Consider the following 20,315-nt stretch of genomic DNA (forward strand, 5'->3'; position numbering starts at 1 on the left):
GAAATATCGCATACAATTTCTGTTCCTTAGATAAGGGCATTTTTCAACATAGTGGTGGCTCTGTTCAATCTTTGCTACATGAGGTACACGATGTAGTTCAAACGAAAGAAAAATGCACAGTCCTGGTATAAATTATTCAAAAGTGTAGAAAATTACGCTGTAACTATCAAGATATCTCTGAACAAATCAATGACTTAACAAACAGTAAATATTGTAATGTTTTTGTTCTAGCACTGCTGTCTATGGTGAAACTTTATTGTCCACTGTCGCCTACATCGTCGTTCCATTATTTCTCTTTGTACATTTATTTCTTTTTCTCCAGACACGAATAACACGACTCGGAGTCGCATAGTCAACGCAAACGTCATGTATCGTCACGTCACGGGCCTCTTCTACTACGTCGTCATCTTCTGCGCATGCGTGGCGAGGCAAAGTGGAGTCTACGCGCAGTGCAGCGCCAATGGAGAAGTGGTGGTTTCTGGACAAAGGACGACTCGTTTGTGCGCCGGTGAGCGTTGGCTCATTTCTTGTACCAGTCAGGGTGAGACGGCGCAGGTCTTCAAAGATGGCGTCATGATTTTCAACGGAAGCGCGCCGTCGGACGGTATTTCGTCGACCGTCACGTTTCCTTACTCCGAGATAAGCCCGTCTTGCTTCATCGTATTCATAAACATTCCTTCAGCCGGACTGACGGACGCGGGAAATTATTCGTGTCGAACTAACACGTCGTTGTCAGACGAGCGATCGTTGATCGTCGACCCTCGGATCGATAGTGTCAATTGTACGATAGAAGTTCCGATGGGATACGTTGTACAGGAAGGACAAAATGCCTCCTTAGTTTGTATGAGTGACAGAGGGAAGCCAACATGGCAAGATGTGGAACCTCCAACTATATCTTATACCACCGACGTGGGTCCCTTTGCGTCTAGGTTGGATCTTCTTTCTGTGACGTCATCTTTAATTTCATCGCTCATATGTAGAGTATCGACACCTACGATAAGCGCATGTCCTTCTGTTTCGAATTCCTGCAGCGCGCGCCTCGTGGTTGTCGACGAGCCGCTTGAATCTTACTTATCACTGACACCGTCTGTGAATGTCATCACACAGGGGCAGACAGCTACATACAAGTGCTCTGACACTCTACCGGGGGCAATGATCGTGCTCACTTCTTTAATACCATCGCTAGAGTTTATTTCCTTCACACTGGGTGGTGTTAGTGAAATCTCGTTCTTAAACCTGACGCAGAACTATTCGGAACCCATCGTCGAATGCACGCTTACATATTTGCAGGGGCCCGTCGTCAGTGCCACAGGGTCTGTTCTAGTCTTGCCAGCAGAGGACGTCGTTACATCTTCCCCTCCATCTCAAACGACAATCACAGGGACCCCGCCCGGAGAGGCATCCAATACGACGGTGGAAATGTTCGAGACTTCGTTCCGATCAATTTCAACGACAACGAACATAGAATCCAAGCCAACTTTACCGATCTTTGATACTGGCCAAGCAACCAAAGAAATGACATCGACTCCTCCGTACTTCGATCCTAACTCCGGCCGCCCGATGAACTTTACGACCGTCATCGTGGGCCTCGTCATCGGTTTGTTGCTTTTCATCAGCATTGCAGTGGTCATCGTACTCGTGCTACGGTATAGGGTGAGAAAGCGGGGTACTTGGACTATGTCTATGCCCCCCGGGAGACGAGGGCGGGGCGTGGTGGCGACGTCCGACCATCTCGAGGGGCGGCTGGAGTGGGAGACTGATACAAATCCGCTCTTCTTCCAAGAATCGTCACTGTCGTGTCGACTGGGCTCCGACGATGACGCGTCTCTGAGTAACGGTGACCATGACAACCCGGTCTCCCCCAACCCCACCCATAAAGTCGAACCGGCCGCAAGGAATATCGTAGCTGTGGTCGATCTCCACGAGTCTTACGACCGCTTGGAAGAAGAGGCCTCTCCGACACGCAAGACCCAGCCCGAAGAACAACGGGGTTGGCAAAGTGGAGAGGATGAAAGAAGCAATATATCTGATTCTGGAGACACAACTCTTGAGTATGGCGTGACTAACATCGGAAGTGATGCCTCGGAAACAGCGGAAACGTCTGTGAATGCAATATCACCAAGCAAGCATCGTCCGAACGGTCATATCAGTAATCGAGAGAGCAGACATGACAGCGAAGAAGAAGAAGAAGAAGAAGAAGAAGAAGAAGCCACAAAAAATGACGTGAACCTGCGTGTACTGCATTTTGTGGATGCGACCAAACCTGACCTCGCTCACGATTCACCGAGAGATGGTGACTCAGGAGTGAGCCTCGGTCCAGACGAGTCTGTTTTGTCAGAGATTGAAGAGGGCGCTATTAATATCGTTACTGTCTAGGGCTCACACGAGTAAATATTTCCCCATATAGATACGTGTGTTAAAATTCAAAAAATTATGTAAGATAGCTGGGAGAAATGAAGTGTTTCATCTTCACTAACCTGGATAAGAGACATATACCCTTTCATCCATCAAATTTCCAAGGGGGGTTCTTCTGCTCAAACTCTGTCCATTGGTTCGCAAAGCCAGACTACGAGTTCTTGTCACTCAAAAAATACCAATCACCTATTTTCTGTATGTGCACCCAATAAGATACAGTCCCTTCAAATTCCATGAGAAAAGCTTTCATCTTCCAGCCAAGATGCAGTTTGTAGAGGAATTCATACTCAATATCTACAGCTATTCAGTTTTATGCCAAACTGCATTTCTGATTTTTTTTTTATTATTCTTTTTCTTCATTTATTTTAGTATCTTTGGTACGATTTTGTGAAGGGGTCAGGGACATTCCATTTTATTTACAGGTGTGAGCCCTCTAAACCACGGGCTCATTCTCGGCTCTCGGCGTGCTCTTTCTCGACCGAATTAATCATTATGTCGGGATAAAGCACGACCACTGTCTTGCAAAAATAATCTACAGAGAACCATCTCCAATTTGTTTATGGTCAAAAGAGTCCCATTACCCTGTAATATCCACACACACACACACACAAAAAAATGTTCGTCGGTGCATATTTCATCGAGAGAAACAAAGCCACATAATTCATTTGACTGTTTAAACAGAGCACAACAGACTGTGAAAGTCATGTTATACCGGTCGTGGATAAGAACGTAGTGGATTATACTTGGTGGGTTTTCCCCCACGTGTGTTTATCTTACAGTTGGGGTATCGTTTATCAAATATACATCTGTATCTAAAGAGTTTGATTTCAAAACTGGTCAGGTGCCAGTTGTAAACATTTTAAAGTACGTCCATCATCAGATAGAGCAAAACCTCAGTCTCCACTGATACCTCACTTACTACATAAGAGAAAATATTCTTGAAGTTATGATTACGAATTTCCAATATTTTCTCACCGTTATCGCTTTGTAGCTGCTATAATCGCAAATAATTATCTAAAACTGACAACAACTGACTTAGCTCGTTTTGCGATCAAACGCTGCATTTATTGACCTCATTAGGCGATGATGATGTCATCATTATAACTCCATTTATCAAAGTCAAGTTGGACGCGGCGTCTAGTTTCACTTTCATTAAAGGAATCTTACTACACTAATAGTAACTTCTGTGCCTAAAAAACTATCAAGATATGTGCCATATGTTTTATGATAATTTTTTTACATTTTTTTTTCAGATTACTTGGATACACCCACAAAAAACCCCTTCCAAACCAAGATTACGTCAGTGACATCATCTGTCAGCCATTGGTCCTGTATGCTACATGCATTGTGTTATGCTTAAACAAAAGGCAATGAAATGCACATTTCCCCTCACTGATCATAATTTGCATGTTTCCTGTAACGCCGTTTGTTAATCATATTAGTAGTTTAGCAAAGATTAACAGATGATGTCACTGACAGAATCTTGGGTCGATAGGATTTTTGTTTGTTTGATTGTTTGTTTGTTTGCTTGCTTGTAGGTGTGTTGTTGTTGTTGTTTTCAGGGGTCGCATCAAAGTAATTTGAAGATAGATAGTAGAAAAAATAATTATAAAATAAATAACACGTATTTAGACATTCAAATAGCTACATAAGTGATGTTGAGGGTACTGGTATCACGAACAAACACTGTCAAGTCAACATGCATTTGCAGTGCATAGTCCCTTTAAACCATATGCGTGTAGCATACATAATATTATACTTTTTTCGTGTCACAGCTACTGCAATGAAAATCGCTAGCTTTTATAAGTCGTGCCGGTGCCAAAACGACATGAAATATTATATTTTCCTGTTATTTTAAGTGTACACATGAATATCACTGTTTTGCGTGTTTTTCTCCCCCCCCCCCCCCCCCCCCCCCCCCAAAAAAAAAAGCGTGGTAAAGTCTTAAAATATATTAGTTTCATGACCAACTTGAAAAACAAAATTATCATTTTTTTAATTTGATAATTCTGACGAAGCAGAGAATTGACAAATCTTCTAGGATTATACAAGGCACGACTGCAGAACAGGGTTGTCACATAGTCATAGTGTATATTGAAAAATATCTGTTTTTCATAATTCCCCTAATCTGATTTATCACGGGACCTGCGACTGTAAAAGCTTGCTTATACGTAGGCCCAATCATATTTCTCGCATTATGCCATAGCTCTACTCTAATGTATACAGACCTTTGAGTTTATAACGAGACAAACTATTGCACATTCCGGTGAAGTTGCACCTAATATATGTCTTGTACAATGTATTGCCTATTTCTATTCTGTGCTATTTGTGAGAAATATGAAAATACATTGGAATTGAAATTGAAATATTTATATATACTTTTGCTACCACGTTTAGAGGTAGCCATGATAACCATGGCCCAGATTACGTACTATAAATAGAAAAAACAATCTTATGAATATTTGTCATTCTCAAGCAATCACCAAATAGTTTAAGGTGACTGAATTTTCAATCTCATAGGTTCTACACTCTAACAACAACAACAACTGAAAAAAAGATGATACCGAAAATGAATTGTGATAATTTGTGTCTTCTGGTTATGAGCAGTGGGAGATGCTATAATGCAACTATAATGCTCTATTCAGCAGTTATTGAAAGCTCAAATGAGAAAACAAAGTAAACGAAATCAGGTAATCAAACAAAATATGATAATTTTGTTGATGATTAGAAATGATCTCTGAGGTTAAAGTTTGATTTATGTACAAGTTTTTGTGGTGAAAATATTAAGGATTTGATTCGTTTTCCTCTCAGCTTCTTTAAGTGTTTAGGGGTCCTACAACACAGCATTCCACTTATCTTACGACAAATACATTTCTTATGTTGATTGTAAATTTTAACCAAACATTGAATGTCGCGCAATATTTACCCAGTGATTAAACGATTGAAAGATATTGTTATCGAAATTGTGTTCGAAGCATAGCTCGAAAAGTTGTATGGTATATACATAATATTATGGATTTTATTTACTGTATGTGCTGAAAATGTCAGATGCATATGTAATATAATATATTTTAATACTTCAATGTTGACTTTTCTTATCAAACAGTACTTTTTGATGGTTATAATGTCAAGAAATTTCAAATTTATTACTCAGACAGTAAAGAAAGAAAAGGACTCCTATCTACAGCATCGATGTCAGTAGCACTTTGTCGATTTGTTATTGTGTTCTTGCATATCATTATCCTTGCGTGGGTGAGTATCACATTTCCACTTTTCTAATTTCCCAAAGAAGACTAAAGCGAGCTTTAGAGCTATACGAACGCCAAGACGACGCTAATTAGGAAAAAAATGGTGTTCTGCATAATGCGCAAACAGTTGTTTCCATTATCCAACCCGGGAGGCTGCGTCGTCTTAATGTTCGCGTCGCATTTCTAAAATTTGCTAGCATTTATCACGAATGTTGCGACACGGAGAGTTATTTTTGTCCGAATTTCTCATTTTGGCGCCATGACTTCTGTGATGCGAAATCTCAATTACATCAAGCTACGTTGGTTAGAGTAGAGTTTTACGAGGATTTCCAAAGCTTGTTCAATTCAGTTCTATTTCTGCATTCTATTTTCGTTACAATGGAACAACATTTAACAAAGTGACAGCATACAATGTATACACCCAAATCATTTCTTTGCACCAATACACATTATGTGGTACAACCTAATTGAAGGTTTATTATAGCAGTCTACAAGTCATATTAAAGGTACACTGAACAGAGGGAACACTTCAAATATGAAATTTTGAAGAAAACACAAGAGATGTTTGGAAATACAGGAGACCACCGTCATAAGCAGAGCTTGACTTTGAAGATGGTCTCAGGCGAACTTATGACCATAAAGTAAACTGTCATAAAGTACATTTTGACTAAAGCTGACATCGTCACCCACTGGATACTGTTCGCAGATAGGAGTGCAGTGTTGTGCGGAGGTGTGCGTTGTGCTGTGATGCTGTTGATCTGTGTAGAAGTAGGGACCTACGTAATCTCTATCAATGTGGCGACAGCAAAATTCTAACACATCGACCCGGACGTGACATCCGTATCGATTTCAATCCATACTGTGTCAAACTAATCAAATGTTCTGCCAATGGGGCATTGGACGTGAGTTCCAGTTCGACTCGGTTTCGTTGCTAGGCAACCATGAATCATGATAGTGTGACCTCATCAACGACGGAATGAATAGACCTTGTCATGGCTACTGTATAATAGTGTCGTAATGTTTTTTACTGGTTTCAATGGGATGCATGCGGATTGTACGCGTCATTTCCTCTCTTTCTTTACACACACACACACACACACACACTTATGTTTTACATGATAGACATTCACAGGGATGCACGATTTGTAACGTGTCATGTGAACGTATTTCTTTGGAAGTCGACGGTGCGGGGGGGGGGGGGCAGTAGGATATTGACGGTCGCCTGGTGTATCATTCTTTCGTTATCATTTCACTTTGTAAAATACCTAGGTCATATCATCAGAAGCGAAAATCAAAATTTTGATTTAAAGACAACTCTTGACATTGTGAATGTGGGATGTGCTTGAATCAATCACGCATCAATTGATTCCTTACACTATTGTGAGGCTGAAGGCATGGCGTCGTAAGGAGATGTCAGCGTGCTTAATGTATGTGAAGTGCGAAAGAATCCACACCTGTTGAGCGAGTGGGTTACTCATTTTGTCACGTCGCGCGTATTTCTTCGCAACGTTCGTCAGTCAGACAAAAGGCGAGGAATCTTCCATCCTCGCATGTCATTATAGTCTTACGAATGCTTTTGCCGATAGAGAGATAAAGATGGCGATTCGCCCAAACTTGTCCATAGGCGGAAATGTTCGGCACGAGCCAGCGCTTTGTTCAGCGCCAAATTCATGATGTGCAACACGCCTATCAAAACACACGGGAGAGTATGGTTTAAAGGTCTCGGCTGCTCGCTTCCGCCCGCCGCCATTCTTCCGCACCGGAAACCGTGCTTAAGTAGATAAAACCCATTCCCAAGTTCGCACGACATATGGCGCGAGCTGTGACTGCTTGCTAAATGATATAGACTGTGTTCGACAGACGATCGTAGCGAGTTAACGTCGGTCCACCGCTGATCAGCCAGCACGTGTGAACTTCAGGAACAAACTTGTCCAGGTCGGACGCCTTCGCGCTTTAAGGTGAGTGCCGTGCTCCGTTGCCACAAAACTGGTGTCTTAAACACTCTCGATTACGACAATAGATTATTAATTACCTGCAAATAGACCAGTTGTGTATACATACCTTCGGTTACTCTACAATTATGATTCTTAAACTGTTTTTTCATTCAATGAGCTCGACCAATGAGCTCGACCAAAAATATCTCGGCAAAGATAAGATGACATGGCGGTTAGGCCTATTGGTGTTGTAGATCGATCGGCGGTTCTTTCCTTCGTATTTTGAGGAGGCCACCTATAGTTTTAAGACTGAAACCACATCTCACTGCGAATAAGTAGTATTATGTGTAGATGTGCGTGTATGACGTCATGACCAGGTCTCATGTTTGTCTCGTCGGTGGCTATCAGTGTGTTTGGTATCTAGATCTAGACATCGCTGTTGTGCGCGTCGCTTTAAAGGAAGTCATACCCTCCTTCAAACGCGTTCTATAGTGGGAGTCCGAAAACGTAATATGTATTGTGATCAGACATTGAAACTAAAATGCTGATGGCATATCGGCAGTCACTCACTGTGTCATCTCAAGTTTAATTCGTTTTATATCCTGGCTGCTGTTTCTCTACGAGGTATACATACATGATAAAAGCACAGTAGTGGTCGAACGAAAACTTGAGGGCAAATATTATTTGAATCATGCTTTTCTAATTTCAAAGTAAGCTGTTGAGTGTTGATCTTTATAGCTTTCATTGATTGTGCCACATACTCAGTCCGGATATACCATTAGTTTAAGTTTAGTAAAAGAAGACTTGACTGTCTCTGAAGATAATAAAAGTCAACAGAGAATTGCACAAATTTTGTTGGAGGAAAAAGAATGAAATTATTCACTTAGTGATATGGCTGGTGGATAAGTATGTCGTCTTCAGGTACTCGTGCAGTGTTTGGGGTGTGATTGTTTGAATTTGTATCAATTAATTCGCTTCCTTTAGCTTTTTGTAGTAACAATCGCGATACAGTGTACTTATAGTCTGCCAGGTCTATGTTTGTGAATAGCTTCATTCTGCCCCATGCACAGGACACGCCCTCCCCCTTCCTTCACGGAGGAATATTTATAGTTATGGATTCCTTTTTAAAATTGCTACACTTTTGATTTAAGTAGAGAAGTAAATATTGAAGTAAACGAACCAACCATTGGTTTCTTGATGGAAAATTTACCCCAAATAAAATGTGAGACTCGATACAGTCATCTGACACAATATCGCGTCTTGCAAAAGACAAAATATTATGAGGGGGGGGGGGAGGAGTTTAAACTTGGTCAAAAGCCCCCGAAGTGTCTGCCCAAACTACCGGTTAACCTGAAAAGAAAAGAAAGAAAGACAAGTAATGAGTGTGCCGTCAAGTATGGTGTGTATGCGGAAAGTCGTGTGTATTTTCATTCAAAACAGTTTCTCGCCTTTAAATCTAACTTTTCATCCTCGACAGACCCAAGAGGTCTTGATCACCCCGTCGCGTCGTCTTTTCAAATCCATACTGACCACTTCCGTTTGTTCCACCCCACCCCACCCTGTCCCAACCCTGCCCCATGCCCCCTTCTTCATCTTCTTCAACTCCTATCCCTTTTTCTCACCCCTCCGTCCCCTACCTATGCTTTGAGTCATGGTTGACGCATACGTCGCCGGCGGACGTGGCGAATTTAGTCGCGAAGAGACCGTCGGGCGGAAGCCGCGGAAGACGCGCGCGTGTCCTGTGAGAGAGTCAGGCGGTCTGCAGCGCTTTAAAAACCCGCCTCCCAGGGTCGTCCCGCACCCATGTCTGGCTCGTTCACTGGCGAATCAGCGTTATACACTCTTAACCTTCCCAGGACCACCACTTCACAGTGCCGTATGACGTTACATGCGATGTAGTTGTCGGTGGTATATTGAAAGACTTAATGGCCTAGCAGTCACCCTTTCGCAAGGGGTCCATCGCCTCGGCACGCAGCATCCAAACGTATCATAGAGCATTCACCTTAAAGGTCGTCACGTGGTTTCGATTGAAGTTTCGAACGCCGTTGGTTGGCGCGAAGGGTTTATAGCTGCACATGGCTGGGTATGATAGCGTCATTCGCTTTCGTTGCATGTCAAAGGAAAGTCATTTCAAAACAGTGAGGTCTCATCAGCGAAGTAAATGAAGTACCAGTGACAGACTAGTCAATGATTGGTTGAAATCGGGCAGACATAACGGTAGAACAGTAAGAATGTTCTTTGATAACGGATATAAATATGATCCTATGGCTGAATGTCAATCACTTTTCACGCAAACGTGACGTCATTCAAGTATGACGTTTCTTCATTGTATCGATAAGATTTTATCACGTAAATATTCTTTTTTCGACAGAACCATTTTAGTTGGTAAAACTTCGTCGAATGCTACACCAAGGACATCAAGTTCTCATAATTACATCGAAGTCATTCATGTAAGTTAGTGAGAAGAAAACTGATAAACCGATGTCTTCTATCATGTACAAAAAAATAAAAAAATCTTAAGCAGCATTACGCACGTTACCACAAGTCATACTACTGAAAAAGAAATAATGTTGTGTGAAGTATCGACTTGTCTTGATACTTTACGATTTTCAGGAGGTCTTAAAATCGAAGTATTTCACCCATATTTTACGGAGCCTCAAAATACTTAGCAAATGGCATCCCTTGTAAGATAAATGTGTACGACTTTATTTTGGGTGTTGGGTTGAATGTGCATGTGCGTCGATTACATAACACCAGAAAGTAAAATTCAGCTTAAAAGACAACGACTTCTAAACTGCATGCACTGGTTCGTGTCAAAAGTTTGACTACATTGTTTCACCTTGCCTAAAACGATCTTGGCAAAATCTTCTTTTTATTGTATTTTTCTTATGTATTGACCTATTCATCTATGTAATTTATGCAATGATTGATTGATCGATCGATCGATCGATCGATTGATTGATTGATTGATTGATTGATTGATTGAGGCAACGCGCGTACACAGCAGAGTGCAGACAAAGATTCATTGCAAAGTCTGCAACAGCGCCCTCTAAATCGCTGCACGAAAGTCCTTGGTTGGCGACAGGATTTTTAACATGAATTACGAGCAGGATACGTTACATTGCCACCGCACTGGAGTCCTTCCCGTCAGTCATTGCGCGATAAAACTTCGTCCTGCTCTCTGGCCGACCGGCAAATCGTCTTTAATTAAATTTTCGTTAGCGAGCACGACTCGGCGGCTGCGCGTTTATCCCTTTTTTTTTTTCTTTTTTCTTTTTTGAATTGTTGTGTCGTAATGTGCCACGTAAATATTTCATATTTTCGAGACGAACCGCAGGTTCTATTGAGCGTTAGCAACGGATCATATTAAAAGCTGACATTTTTGCGCCACTCGCGTTCGTCGTCGGATGAGATCACCGATGACGTCACACCCAACCTTTCGGAGTTTTGGGCGGAAAGGAAAGATTTACCGCTTTTCCCTTTTCTTCAATGAGATGAGATGAACACAATGACATGCCATGGACTGAAGTCCTGAAAGATTTTTTTTTTTTTTTGTGGTCTCTTCAGCCATGGTGATAATCAATTTAACATGAGAGCACTTTGTACTTATACTGCGATAATCTATTGTAAAGCCACATTAGCGTGTATTTCCTGGCAAAATGAATATTCACACGCGCACCCATAGCACGCACACAGACACACACAGACACACACAAAAATAGAATATTCTTTTTTGTTCTTTGATGGCACCTTAGGAAGCCTCTTTATGTGTTACTATCGTTTTTAACTATGTTATATCTCGTTCGGTCTGTGCGTAACTTCTCACAACGCTTATTACACCTTTTATACACCCATCATGCTATATAATTATATTCACATTATTATGTATACACACATGCTTAATTACTTAAATACCTTAATTTGATACAACAGTACTGGTGAGGCTATACACACAGTGAAAACGGAAAGAAACCTGTAGGGTTCGTCAAAATGAAAACTCTGCTATCCGATTGAAATATGAAGAATATAATACTAATCAGCAAGCGCTAATTGGCACTCTTATGCTTGAATAAAACCTGGCGAAATAACATTCAGCAGTGTAAGTCTGGCTTCCATGGCGTGGCAATATGACCGGCGTATTCCATAAGTGTTTTCTGTTTTCTTTGCTTTGCTTTGAAAAAAAAAAAAAAAAGGTGGAAAGTTGAAATAACGCAATACTCTTGATCCCCGGAGATACGGGAAATGAGAGAAACTAATATGCAAAACACATATGACGCTAAGATAATAGTGATGAGTTAGCCTACAATTTCGTCGCCTTAAGTTGTAAAAGAATGTTCAACACTCTGAATATTTGAAGGAAAAAAATCTCTTTTTGAGTATTTTGTACACACTTTTTCTGAAAAATTCAAAAGAAATGTTTATGATGTAATTATATCTAAAATATGATTATATGTGTGCCATCTTATGTATACAATACCATTAATCAAATCAATCATCTTATTTTCTAGTAATCAGATTAATGACTTTGGATTTCCGTCTCTGCTCTCGAGACCCCTCGAATGAATAGAGTCACACTAAAAAACCCGTTATCATCGATATTTGCTTTGACTTCCTAGAATTGATTTAAAGAAAAAGGGAAGGGAAAGAATATACATACCGCACATAGCAGCCCTTGATCTTTTATTAGTATATTCTTAAGTCTGATGTGCAATTAATGCAACTCCATCAAGTGAAGACTTGGAATAATTAGTATTTTTTCGCTCTGGTTTAAGTGCCGTTATTTTACTTCCGTTTTGCTATTTTTTTTTTCTTTTCAGTGCGCCAGATTGTGTCGTCTTCTCGGTATATTCATAACGTCTGCCTAGTCAAGATCAATATCAATATTCAGTATTTGTCTTGGTCTTTATATAAGCGTCAGTTGCTGGCTTTCTGTAGAGAGTACCATCTCGCATTGGTTTCTACAGATAGTAATTTGATGGCGTGGGAATTATTTTGAACGCAGCCTACTTTATTATTGTGTTTCATCTGGTTGCTTACCATGGCATGTTTCCTCGTTTTGATTCTCGACCCTGTAGCGCAGGAGCGCACGCACGCACTCTTCTTAACTTTATGAAAGACATGCATGCAGAAGACATAATATTTAATGAGTGTTTATTGAAATCAATATTGCAGACTCTAAGCGATGTCGTTTGAGACTAATTTTGATAATTATGCTGTCTGGCTTTCCTGTTTCGAGAAGGATGAAAAACTTCAGCAAGTTAGTTTCCGATTTTGATAACAATTCTACCATCTTTGTGAAAGCCAACTTTAGCGAGGTGTGGAATTGCTGTAAAATATATACTTCGCAAGATCTCACATGGTCACCACTTACTATTATACCAAGATAATGATAATCCTTCCTATTCGCATCACGCTACATGCTCACTGATCTTCAGCTTCCCCCGACCATTTTGCGTTCTTTGCGTCAGTCGTGGTTCTAGCTGCTAAAAAACGCCAATAAAATAGCTCGGCCTTTCAAACGAGCACTTGTGTTATATATTTTAAACTGGACATATACTTCGTCGTTGAATTTTTTTTTTTTTCGGAGCCGAAACAGTCATGTGAAGATGAGCGAACGTTGGTTTACTCGTACTAGTACTCACCGACTTTTTGCAACTGTCTTTTCTCGTTTGCTTTCATAAAGGTCAATGAACTATCATCCTGAAATATACACCGTCAATGTTCATGTGTGTGTGTTGTTTTTTTTTTTCGTCTGATTAAAGACATTTTCTCCCTCTTAATTGTTATCACGACGTTTTCCTGTCTTCCACTTTTCTTTGAATTCGATAGCTCGATCGCCAAATTATGATATACGAGAGAGACTAGCTCTGCTTCTTTTCGAGAGAGAGAGAGAGGGAGAGAGAGAGAAAAAAAAATCTTTTGCGAAGTTTTCCCCTTTGCCGGAAGGCGGCCTCGCCGGCTTGACGTCAACCGTAGCGCTGGCAGCGGAAACCTGGCATTATCTAGACGGCCTTATCGAGAGCCTGCACGCCCCGACGGGGCGGCGAGAGTCTTCCCTATCGCTCCGTAAACTCTCATCAGCCTCCCTCCGCCCTCTGTTAGTCCATGAGTTTACCTGCCAACGTTAAGCCCTGTCGTCGTATAGGTATGCTTAGCCCTCGTTCTCGGAAATGACTATTCGAAATTTGTCCAAGGCATGTGAATATTTATGGAAAATTTGATCGCAAAACTAACTCATTCCATTCTTTTTAATTTGAGATATTTACAATAAAAGCTGCTAAAACAAATCAAAGACAATGATGAAAAATATGCCATGTTTTTAATCATAACTGCAACAATATCCCTTGTTTGACTATTGTGACAAGAGTAGTAAATTATCACTGGAAAGGTTTTATTTTGCTCTATCTGATGATGGACTTCCTTTAGAATGTGTAAAAAAAAATTGCGATTTACTCGTTAAGCCATCATGTTCTTCATATTATATAAAAGCAATGAAAGAAAATACCGCTAGATTAAGTTTAGTCTTACAACGGATCTGTTCTTTCACAGTATTTTGCCATTTCTGGGTTTTTCTCTTTTTCCAAATACACCCGAAGTCGCACAGTTTCCCCTGAGATGCCCTATAATTTCACGATAGTCGCCAGCTATAAGGGGTAATAACAAGGCTTCGTTGTATAAAAGGACAAAAACAAGAAGAGAAAGAAGAGAAAATGGAAGAGGAGGACGAGGTCTGGAGAAGGAGAAAACTGCAATCGTGTACTCCTGAATTCTTCTTTTGGAGTTCTGTCTTCCTGGACTATACTGATTCTTTTTCTGTGCGGCTGATTAGTCCCAATCGCTATTGATTCTTTCGCCTCTTTGATAACTTACTCTTTAAAAAAAATCGAGTGAAAATATTCACTTTTAAAAGAGTGAATACAAAAAATAGTTAATTTAGAGTGAAATTGGAGTGAATTTTGAGTGAAAATGAACATTTTCACTCATTTTGGAGTGACCTCAGGGATCACTCGAAGATTTTGGAGTGATCCCTGAGGTCACTTTAAAACGAGTGAAATGAACATTTTCACTCAAAATTCACTCCAATTTCACTCTAAATTAACTCTTTTGTATTCACTCTTTTAGGAGTGAATATTTTCACTCGATTTTTTTTAGAGAGTAGTGCTAGTATGTTTCCCTTCCACAGATCTCCATCCTGATATCCCTCCCTTTAAACATTGATATGCCACTATACGGACATCTAATGTCTAATAATCTCCTCTCTGAAATAAGTGATAAATCCAAGAAATTTTGATAAATGGCGCTTTTGGAAAAATGGCACTTTTGGAAAAATGGCACTCTTGGAAAAATGGCACCACCACTATGGAGTAATCTTCCCCTAAATATAAGATGCAATACATGTTTTGATAAATCTGAATTCGATTGTTGATGATGCTAGTAATATATAAATATATAGCCTTTTTTCATACACATTTCTTATCATATTATCACTGATGAGTTTCTAGGATCTGAATATCATATCAATACTACTTTCACGCTGCTAATTAGCAATAGAGAGACTGATGTAATAGGATGATACTAGGAAACTAGATCATGAGAGGCGAGGTAAATCGTTAGGGTTGTCGGCCAGTACATTGCAAGGCATGGTTCCCAGATGATATTTTTGTTTGCTTGTTTGTTTGTTTGCTTGCTTGCTTGTTTGTTTTGGGGCTTCTTTTTTACTTTAGTCAACCAACGTTCCCCTTTTTATCAAAACATAATGCATACAGTAATCACGACAGGTCGATGATATCGTCATGCTTTCATGTGATGTGTTTTTGTCAGTGTGTTTGTTTGTTGGGTTTCTCGTCATCCACCGAGTCGCGTGTAAGGTCGCCAATCTCGTTTCCGCTGCAGTCTCTTTTCTACGTACGCCTTCCTCGAGTTTATGCGATTAAAGGAACTTCACACTTCACACCTCATAATATCCTCACCGCCGCTGATTCTCTCGTTATCCCCTTCGACCCTGTGTATTAAACATTTTGGGGGTGTTTTTTTTTTTTTTTCCTTCCCCTCGCGTTAGGCCTTTCTATATATCGCAAGCCGCAAATGTATCACAACCGCGTATAGCGCTTCGCGGCACGACTCGACTTCCGGCGTAGGTCTGACAGCCCGCTCCGCCTGCTCTCGGGCAACGCGACGGTTACGGGGGCCGGTAGCGAAGGCCAGTAGCGACCACATTAGTCAGACTGCGAGTGACGCGACCGAACAGACGAAAGGGCGACACGCTTCGTATAAAACCCATATCAATAATTATTTCTCCAAGGGGGAAAGTATCTCATTTCAAAACTCTGATGATTTCTGATCGTTTCTTCTGATTGTGTTTATTCCACGACAACATCAACAACGGCATAAAAATCCCACTGGTTGTGCCTTGGTAAAAAATATCGGTAAGTTTGTAATTTTTACCGTGTTATTGTTGTTTTTGTTGTCAATTCCTATACGTTGAAACGTTTGCTCTTGTATGGCTCCCGTTTGTTGCACCAACTGCGGAACGCTGCTCCAGTATGATATACCGACGCCATGCCTGCATGCTTCTGCCCTTTCCTTGGTGAGCGCGTTCGCATTACTCAGCGAGCAGTTAACTCTAATAGCTGGACTGTATTATAATATCACGTGCAATTATAAGCTTTATTTCAGAGGATCTGAGGTTTGCGGAATACAAGAATAATGCAGACTACCAACTTGTAGATTAGCAACTTTTGGAGCATCGGAGAGGCAACTGATGAACGTAAATCACAATCAACATCGTTTGTGTTGTTTTTCGGCTTTCGCAATGTGGAACATCGTCTACCTAATTCGTCCATTACTATTCTACTTAAGGAACAATACCATTAAAGTACAAAGTATTGGAAACCCCATTTGAAGCGGTGTCTACGGGTATTAAAGTAGATAAAAATCATATCTATTTTTCAGCTTGCATATCAAATTCACTCAATGCGTCGACTGCGATGGACTCACGTTATCGAAAATGAATACTCAATGATGGTACCTCTCACGATCGTGGTCGCGAATCAGTGCTTCATTTTGGGCAAATGATCGACGCCGCGCCAATGATAATTGCTTTTCCTTCAGTTACACTCCACCGCTAAACTTGATATCCATTCGCTTCGATAGCATGGGCCTATCTTTCAAACAAGCCATTTCAAAGTTTGTTTGGGATTTTGTCTCCAATAGCTACCTTTTATCTCTAAGACATATACTTTTCCAGAATCTAAACTACACACGAGGCAGATTCAAACCAGCATAAGCTGATAATTCGAATCACGTTTTATGGGAGGAGTAGTTACAACGCAGCATGTCAACTTCCTTCCTCGAAAATGCCTGATAAATACACTTTTATATTCGTGATTTCAGCGGTGTTGGGATCAATGACACACTACGACATGGTGATCCAGATGTTGAAGAACACCCATATCAGTATATTCGTGGCAACCTTATAAGCTGCTCATAGATTATTTCAATTTTTGTAAGGCGCAGCGTGTCGGGTTGATACCGTTTGCTGGCTATTTGTTTTCTTCAAAATTTGTTTTCCTATCACAGAATGTTTTGTTCTATCATACCAACTATTTGTACTTGACACTTATGATAAGATTTGATAGAGAGATTAGTGCTTTGTTATTAAGACAATGCGATTATGTTGAAGAGACAAAACGTTCCAATGCCCGTTGACAACCACAACTTCCTACGAGACTCGCATATTCATCAAAGAGATGGTTAACTTCTTTTGTTTGGAGGGAGTTGCTAACGGCTTTTCTGTGGTTTCGTATATAAAGCTAAGAGTGGTCCTTCATAGCGATACCTTCCTTGCTTCGCATATCTTTGGTATTTTTTTGTTGTTGCATATTAAGTTATATCACTATAGTCGATGGCACACAATAATGCTAAGAGTACATATTGGGTATAAGAGCTGAAAGTATAGATGACTGTTAGCGATGTATGCGAATAACGAACAGCGCTAAAGGAATCAAAACTATATGCATCATTATGTAGGTGGGTATGTAGTTATCTTGAGGCTAGATATTGCATAATGAACGAATATTTATGTACATTGTGCGATTCGTTCTTCAATTATTTTCTAGTGAACACACACACACACACATAAACATGTTTTGGGTTGATTCATGCAACCCCCCCCAAAAAAAACAAAAACAAAAACAAAAACAAAAACAAAAACAAAAACAACTAAGACTGAGACAGTAGGGCCTATATACACAAAGACACACGGAAAACGCAAATAATTATGACCTGAACACGGACAGCATTACAATGTACGATTTATAATTTTTAAGTTTTTTTCACTTCAAGCCAACAAAAGAGACACTCACAAAAGAATCAACAACAATTAAAACAGAAAGATTGACGAGATGAAGTAGACTATAAAATTGCTTAAATTTTAGCATTTCTACCTGAAACAAAACAAAAATTTAGAATGAACAGATACAGATTATTTGTATTCGTAGTCGATTTTATGTTTGTTTCCTGATGATGATTGCAAAGCACTTCGAAACATGTTTGTCTTAAGCGCTATATAAGTTCTCGAATATCTTTATGATTATAATAGTTTTGAAATTGTTGTTTTTAGGCTTTCCCCGACAAATTTGGTATCCAGCCTGTAAGATGCCAGATTTTTTATCTCTTAATCAGTTCCTGATCAACTTGTCATTTACTAATGAAATACCGATAATTTTTAAACGAATGCTTTTGTTAAACCGTGCAGATTCGGCGCGCAACTTACTTGCAGTTTCACTCCGAGTCGTACGTTTTTGTCTCCGCACGCTCGGCGTGTAAAACCCGGGCGAGAGAGGGTGAGAGAATAAGGAGAGCATGCACGCGCTTTCTGTACGACCTATGACCCGGTAATATCGGTCAAACCAAATTTCCGTCAATTTCCGGTATTTCCTGGTTGTAACTTCCTCCTTTATATGGTGGAATCGCTGCCATAGTATAATACAGGCGACAGTCAGACACGTGGCTCGTTTATCGCAGCGCTACGAAGAAATTTTAATGGTACAAGAGAGAGAAAAAAATAGAGAGAAAAAAAAAAGTGGACATATTATTAAGTCAAGGTGATGCGCGGGGACACGCGTCTCAATTATTTTCCGACAGAATGCGTTGTAATGATAGTTCATAGATGAACAAACGGATCTGCCCCACAATACCTCAGACCGTGATGTGTTTCAGGAAGCCTGTCTTGCTGCATAATGATACAAGTTTCGTATGATATCGGAAGGTTCAAAGAACTATACTTTCATCATTAAAATGATGACTCATTTCCATAGAACACAGTGGGTTCTCTGAAACCGTGATCACTGCAACTGTAGATACATTGTACTAGCAACGTGTTAGTTATTCCGTCGAACAGAATAACAGATTACTATGGGAGACTCAGAAATTAATCGCCTGTTATACTGTCCAGCAGCGTCAAACAGTGGCCGCAGTGCAAGTCATGAATTTAGTTTGGCGAAACTGTAGTAGCGCCCTCTGTAGCCATTCCACCACTATATTCCTAGGCACGTCCTTTTGAAGCAGAAAAGTTTTGTCAATAGCGTATAATATACACACCCCACCCGTGCACTTTTGATGTAGGTCATGAATATTCACTTTTCCTTTAGAGGCAACCAATGAATGACAAACGTAGCATCGTGAGTGAAAGTACCCGTTCTCGAAACTGAGTACAATCGAAGAGTTTGTTTGCAAAAACCGATAAGTCCATATTTGCCAAATGGAGATATTTGCGATTAAAGGTTAAGAAAAATAGAGAGAATAATAAGAAAATTTTTGCTTCTTCTTGCCATAACTTCAAAAATATACCTTTATATGTAGTGAACAATATATCATTTAAAAGGTATTTTTTGTACTTTATGGCAGAGATCGTACTTCAAAATCTTCAAAAATGGACTTGTCGGTTTTTGCAAACAAACCCTCCAGTTTTGTTTCTTTCGGAGCTTCAGTGAACAATAAGACACCGTCGAATGACCTTGCACGGATGACCTTATTCACCGTATAAAACTCTCAGGCAATGAACAAAGATGAAGAAAAATAAAAAGGAGCTAAACTCCAGTCTATTTATTGTTGAATGAAGTAGACGTGACTGTTTAAATTAAAAAAAAAAAAACTGAATCAAAAGCATTTTTTACAATTCCCTTCATTTCGTTCTTTTGTTTTCTATGATTGGATCATCTTAGAAATAAATAATCGGATTCCAACAACAAATAGATTTCTTTTCACATAAATGCGATTTCTTTCTTGAAATTTCTACACATGGTAAGGGTGGAGAGTATGGCCCTTGATCACAGAGTTAATGTTCTCTGTAAAAATCAAATCAGAGTGAATTTCTACGAAGCTTGTCGGATAAACAGAATGAACAATCTGGAACCGAACACAGTATATAGCCATGGTATCACTATGTAACAGCACAACAAAGTCTCAAAATCAGACCTTGTCCCCGATGTTAAGAACTAAAACATTTGAATTTTGTTTAAAAAATGTCATCAATGTCGTTTTTGGTAGGAAGGGGTACAGATGGAGCAATGACTTCGTTTTGGTAAGTCTATGGGTAAATCTCATTCGCAGGAAAGTATATCATAATCAATCTTAAGAGAGATACTGTTCTTAATCCCAGGTGTAAGATTTGGTACTTGACAGTGCTGTGCACTGTAAATATAATGGCGAGGCCCTT

General features: G+C 40.0%; 1 protein-coding gene across 1 annotated transcript; it reads left to right on the plus strand.

Moving 5' to 3' along the window:
* Positions 1-366: 366 nt before the first annotated feature.
* LOC139708505 (uncharacterized) lies at positions 367-2,376 on the plus strand. Its single transcript, XM_071620451.1, has one exon. The coding sequence runs from the start codon at positions 367-369 to the stop codon at positions 2,374-2,376; it is 2,010 nt and encodes a 669-aa protein (XP_071476552.1).
* The last annotated feature ends 17,939 nt before the right edge of the window (positions 2,377-20,315 follow it).

This window comes from Diadema antillarum, unplaced genomic scaffold (assembly GCF_040938485.1).
Source record: "Diadema antillarum isolate AM-2024a unplaced genomic scaffold, OU_Dant_1.0 seq00001343_RagTag, whole genome shotgun sequence".
Classification (NCBI taxonomy): Eukaryota; Metazoa; Echinodermata; class Echinoidea; order Diadematoida; family Diadematidae; genus Diadema; species Diadema antillarum.

Excerpts from the sequence above, each read along its gene's own strand:
- LOC139708505 (XM_071620451.1), top strand. The coding sequence starts at position 367 with ATGTATCGTCACGTCACGGGCCTCTTCTACTACGTCGTCATCTTCTGC.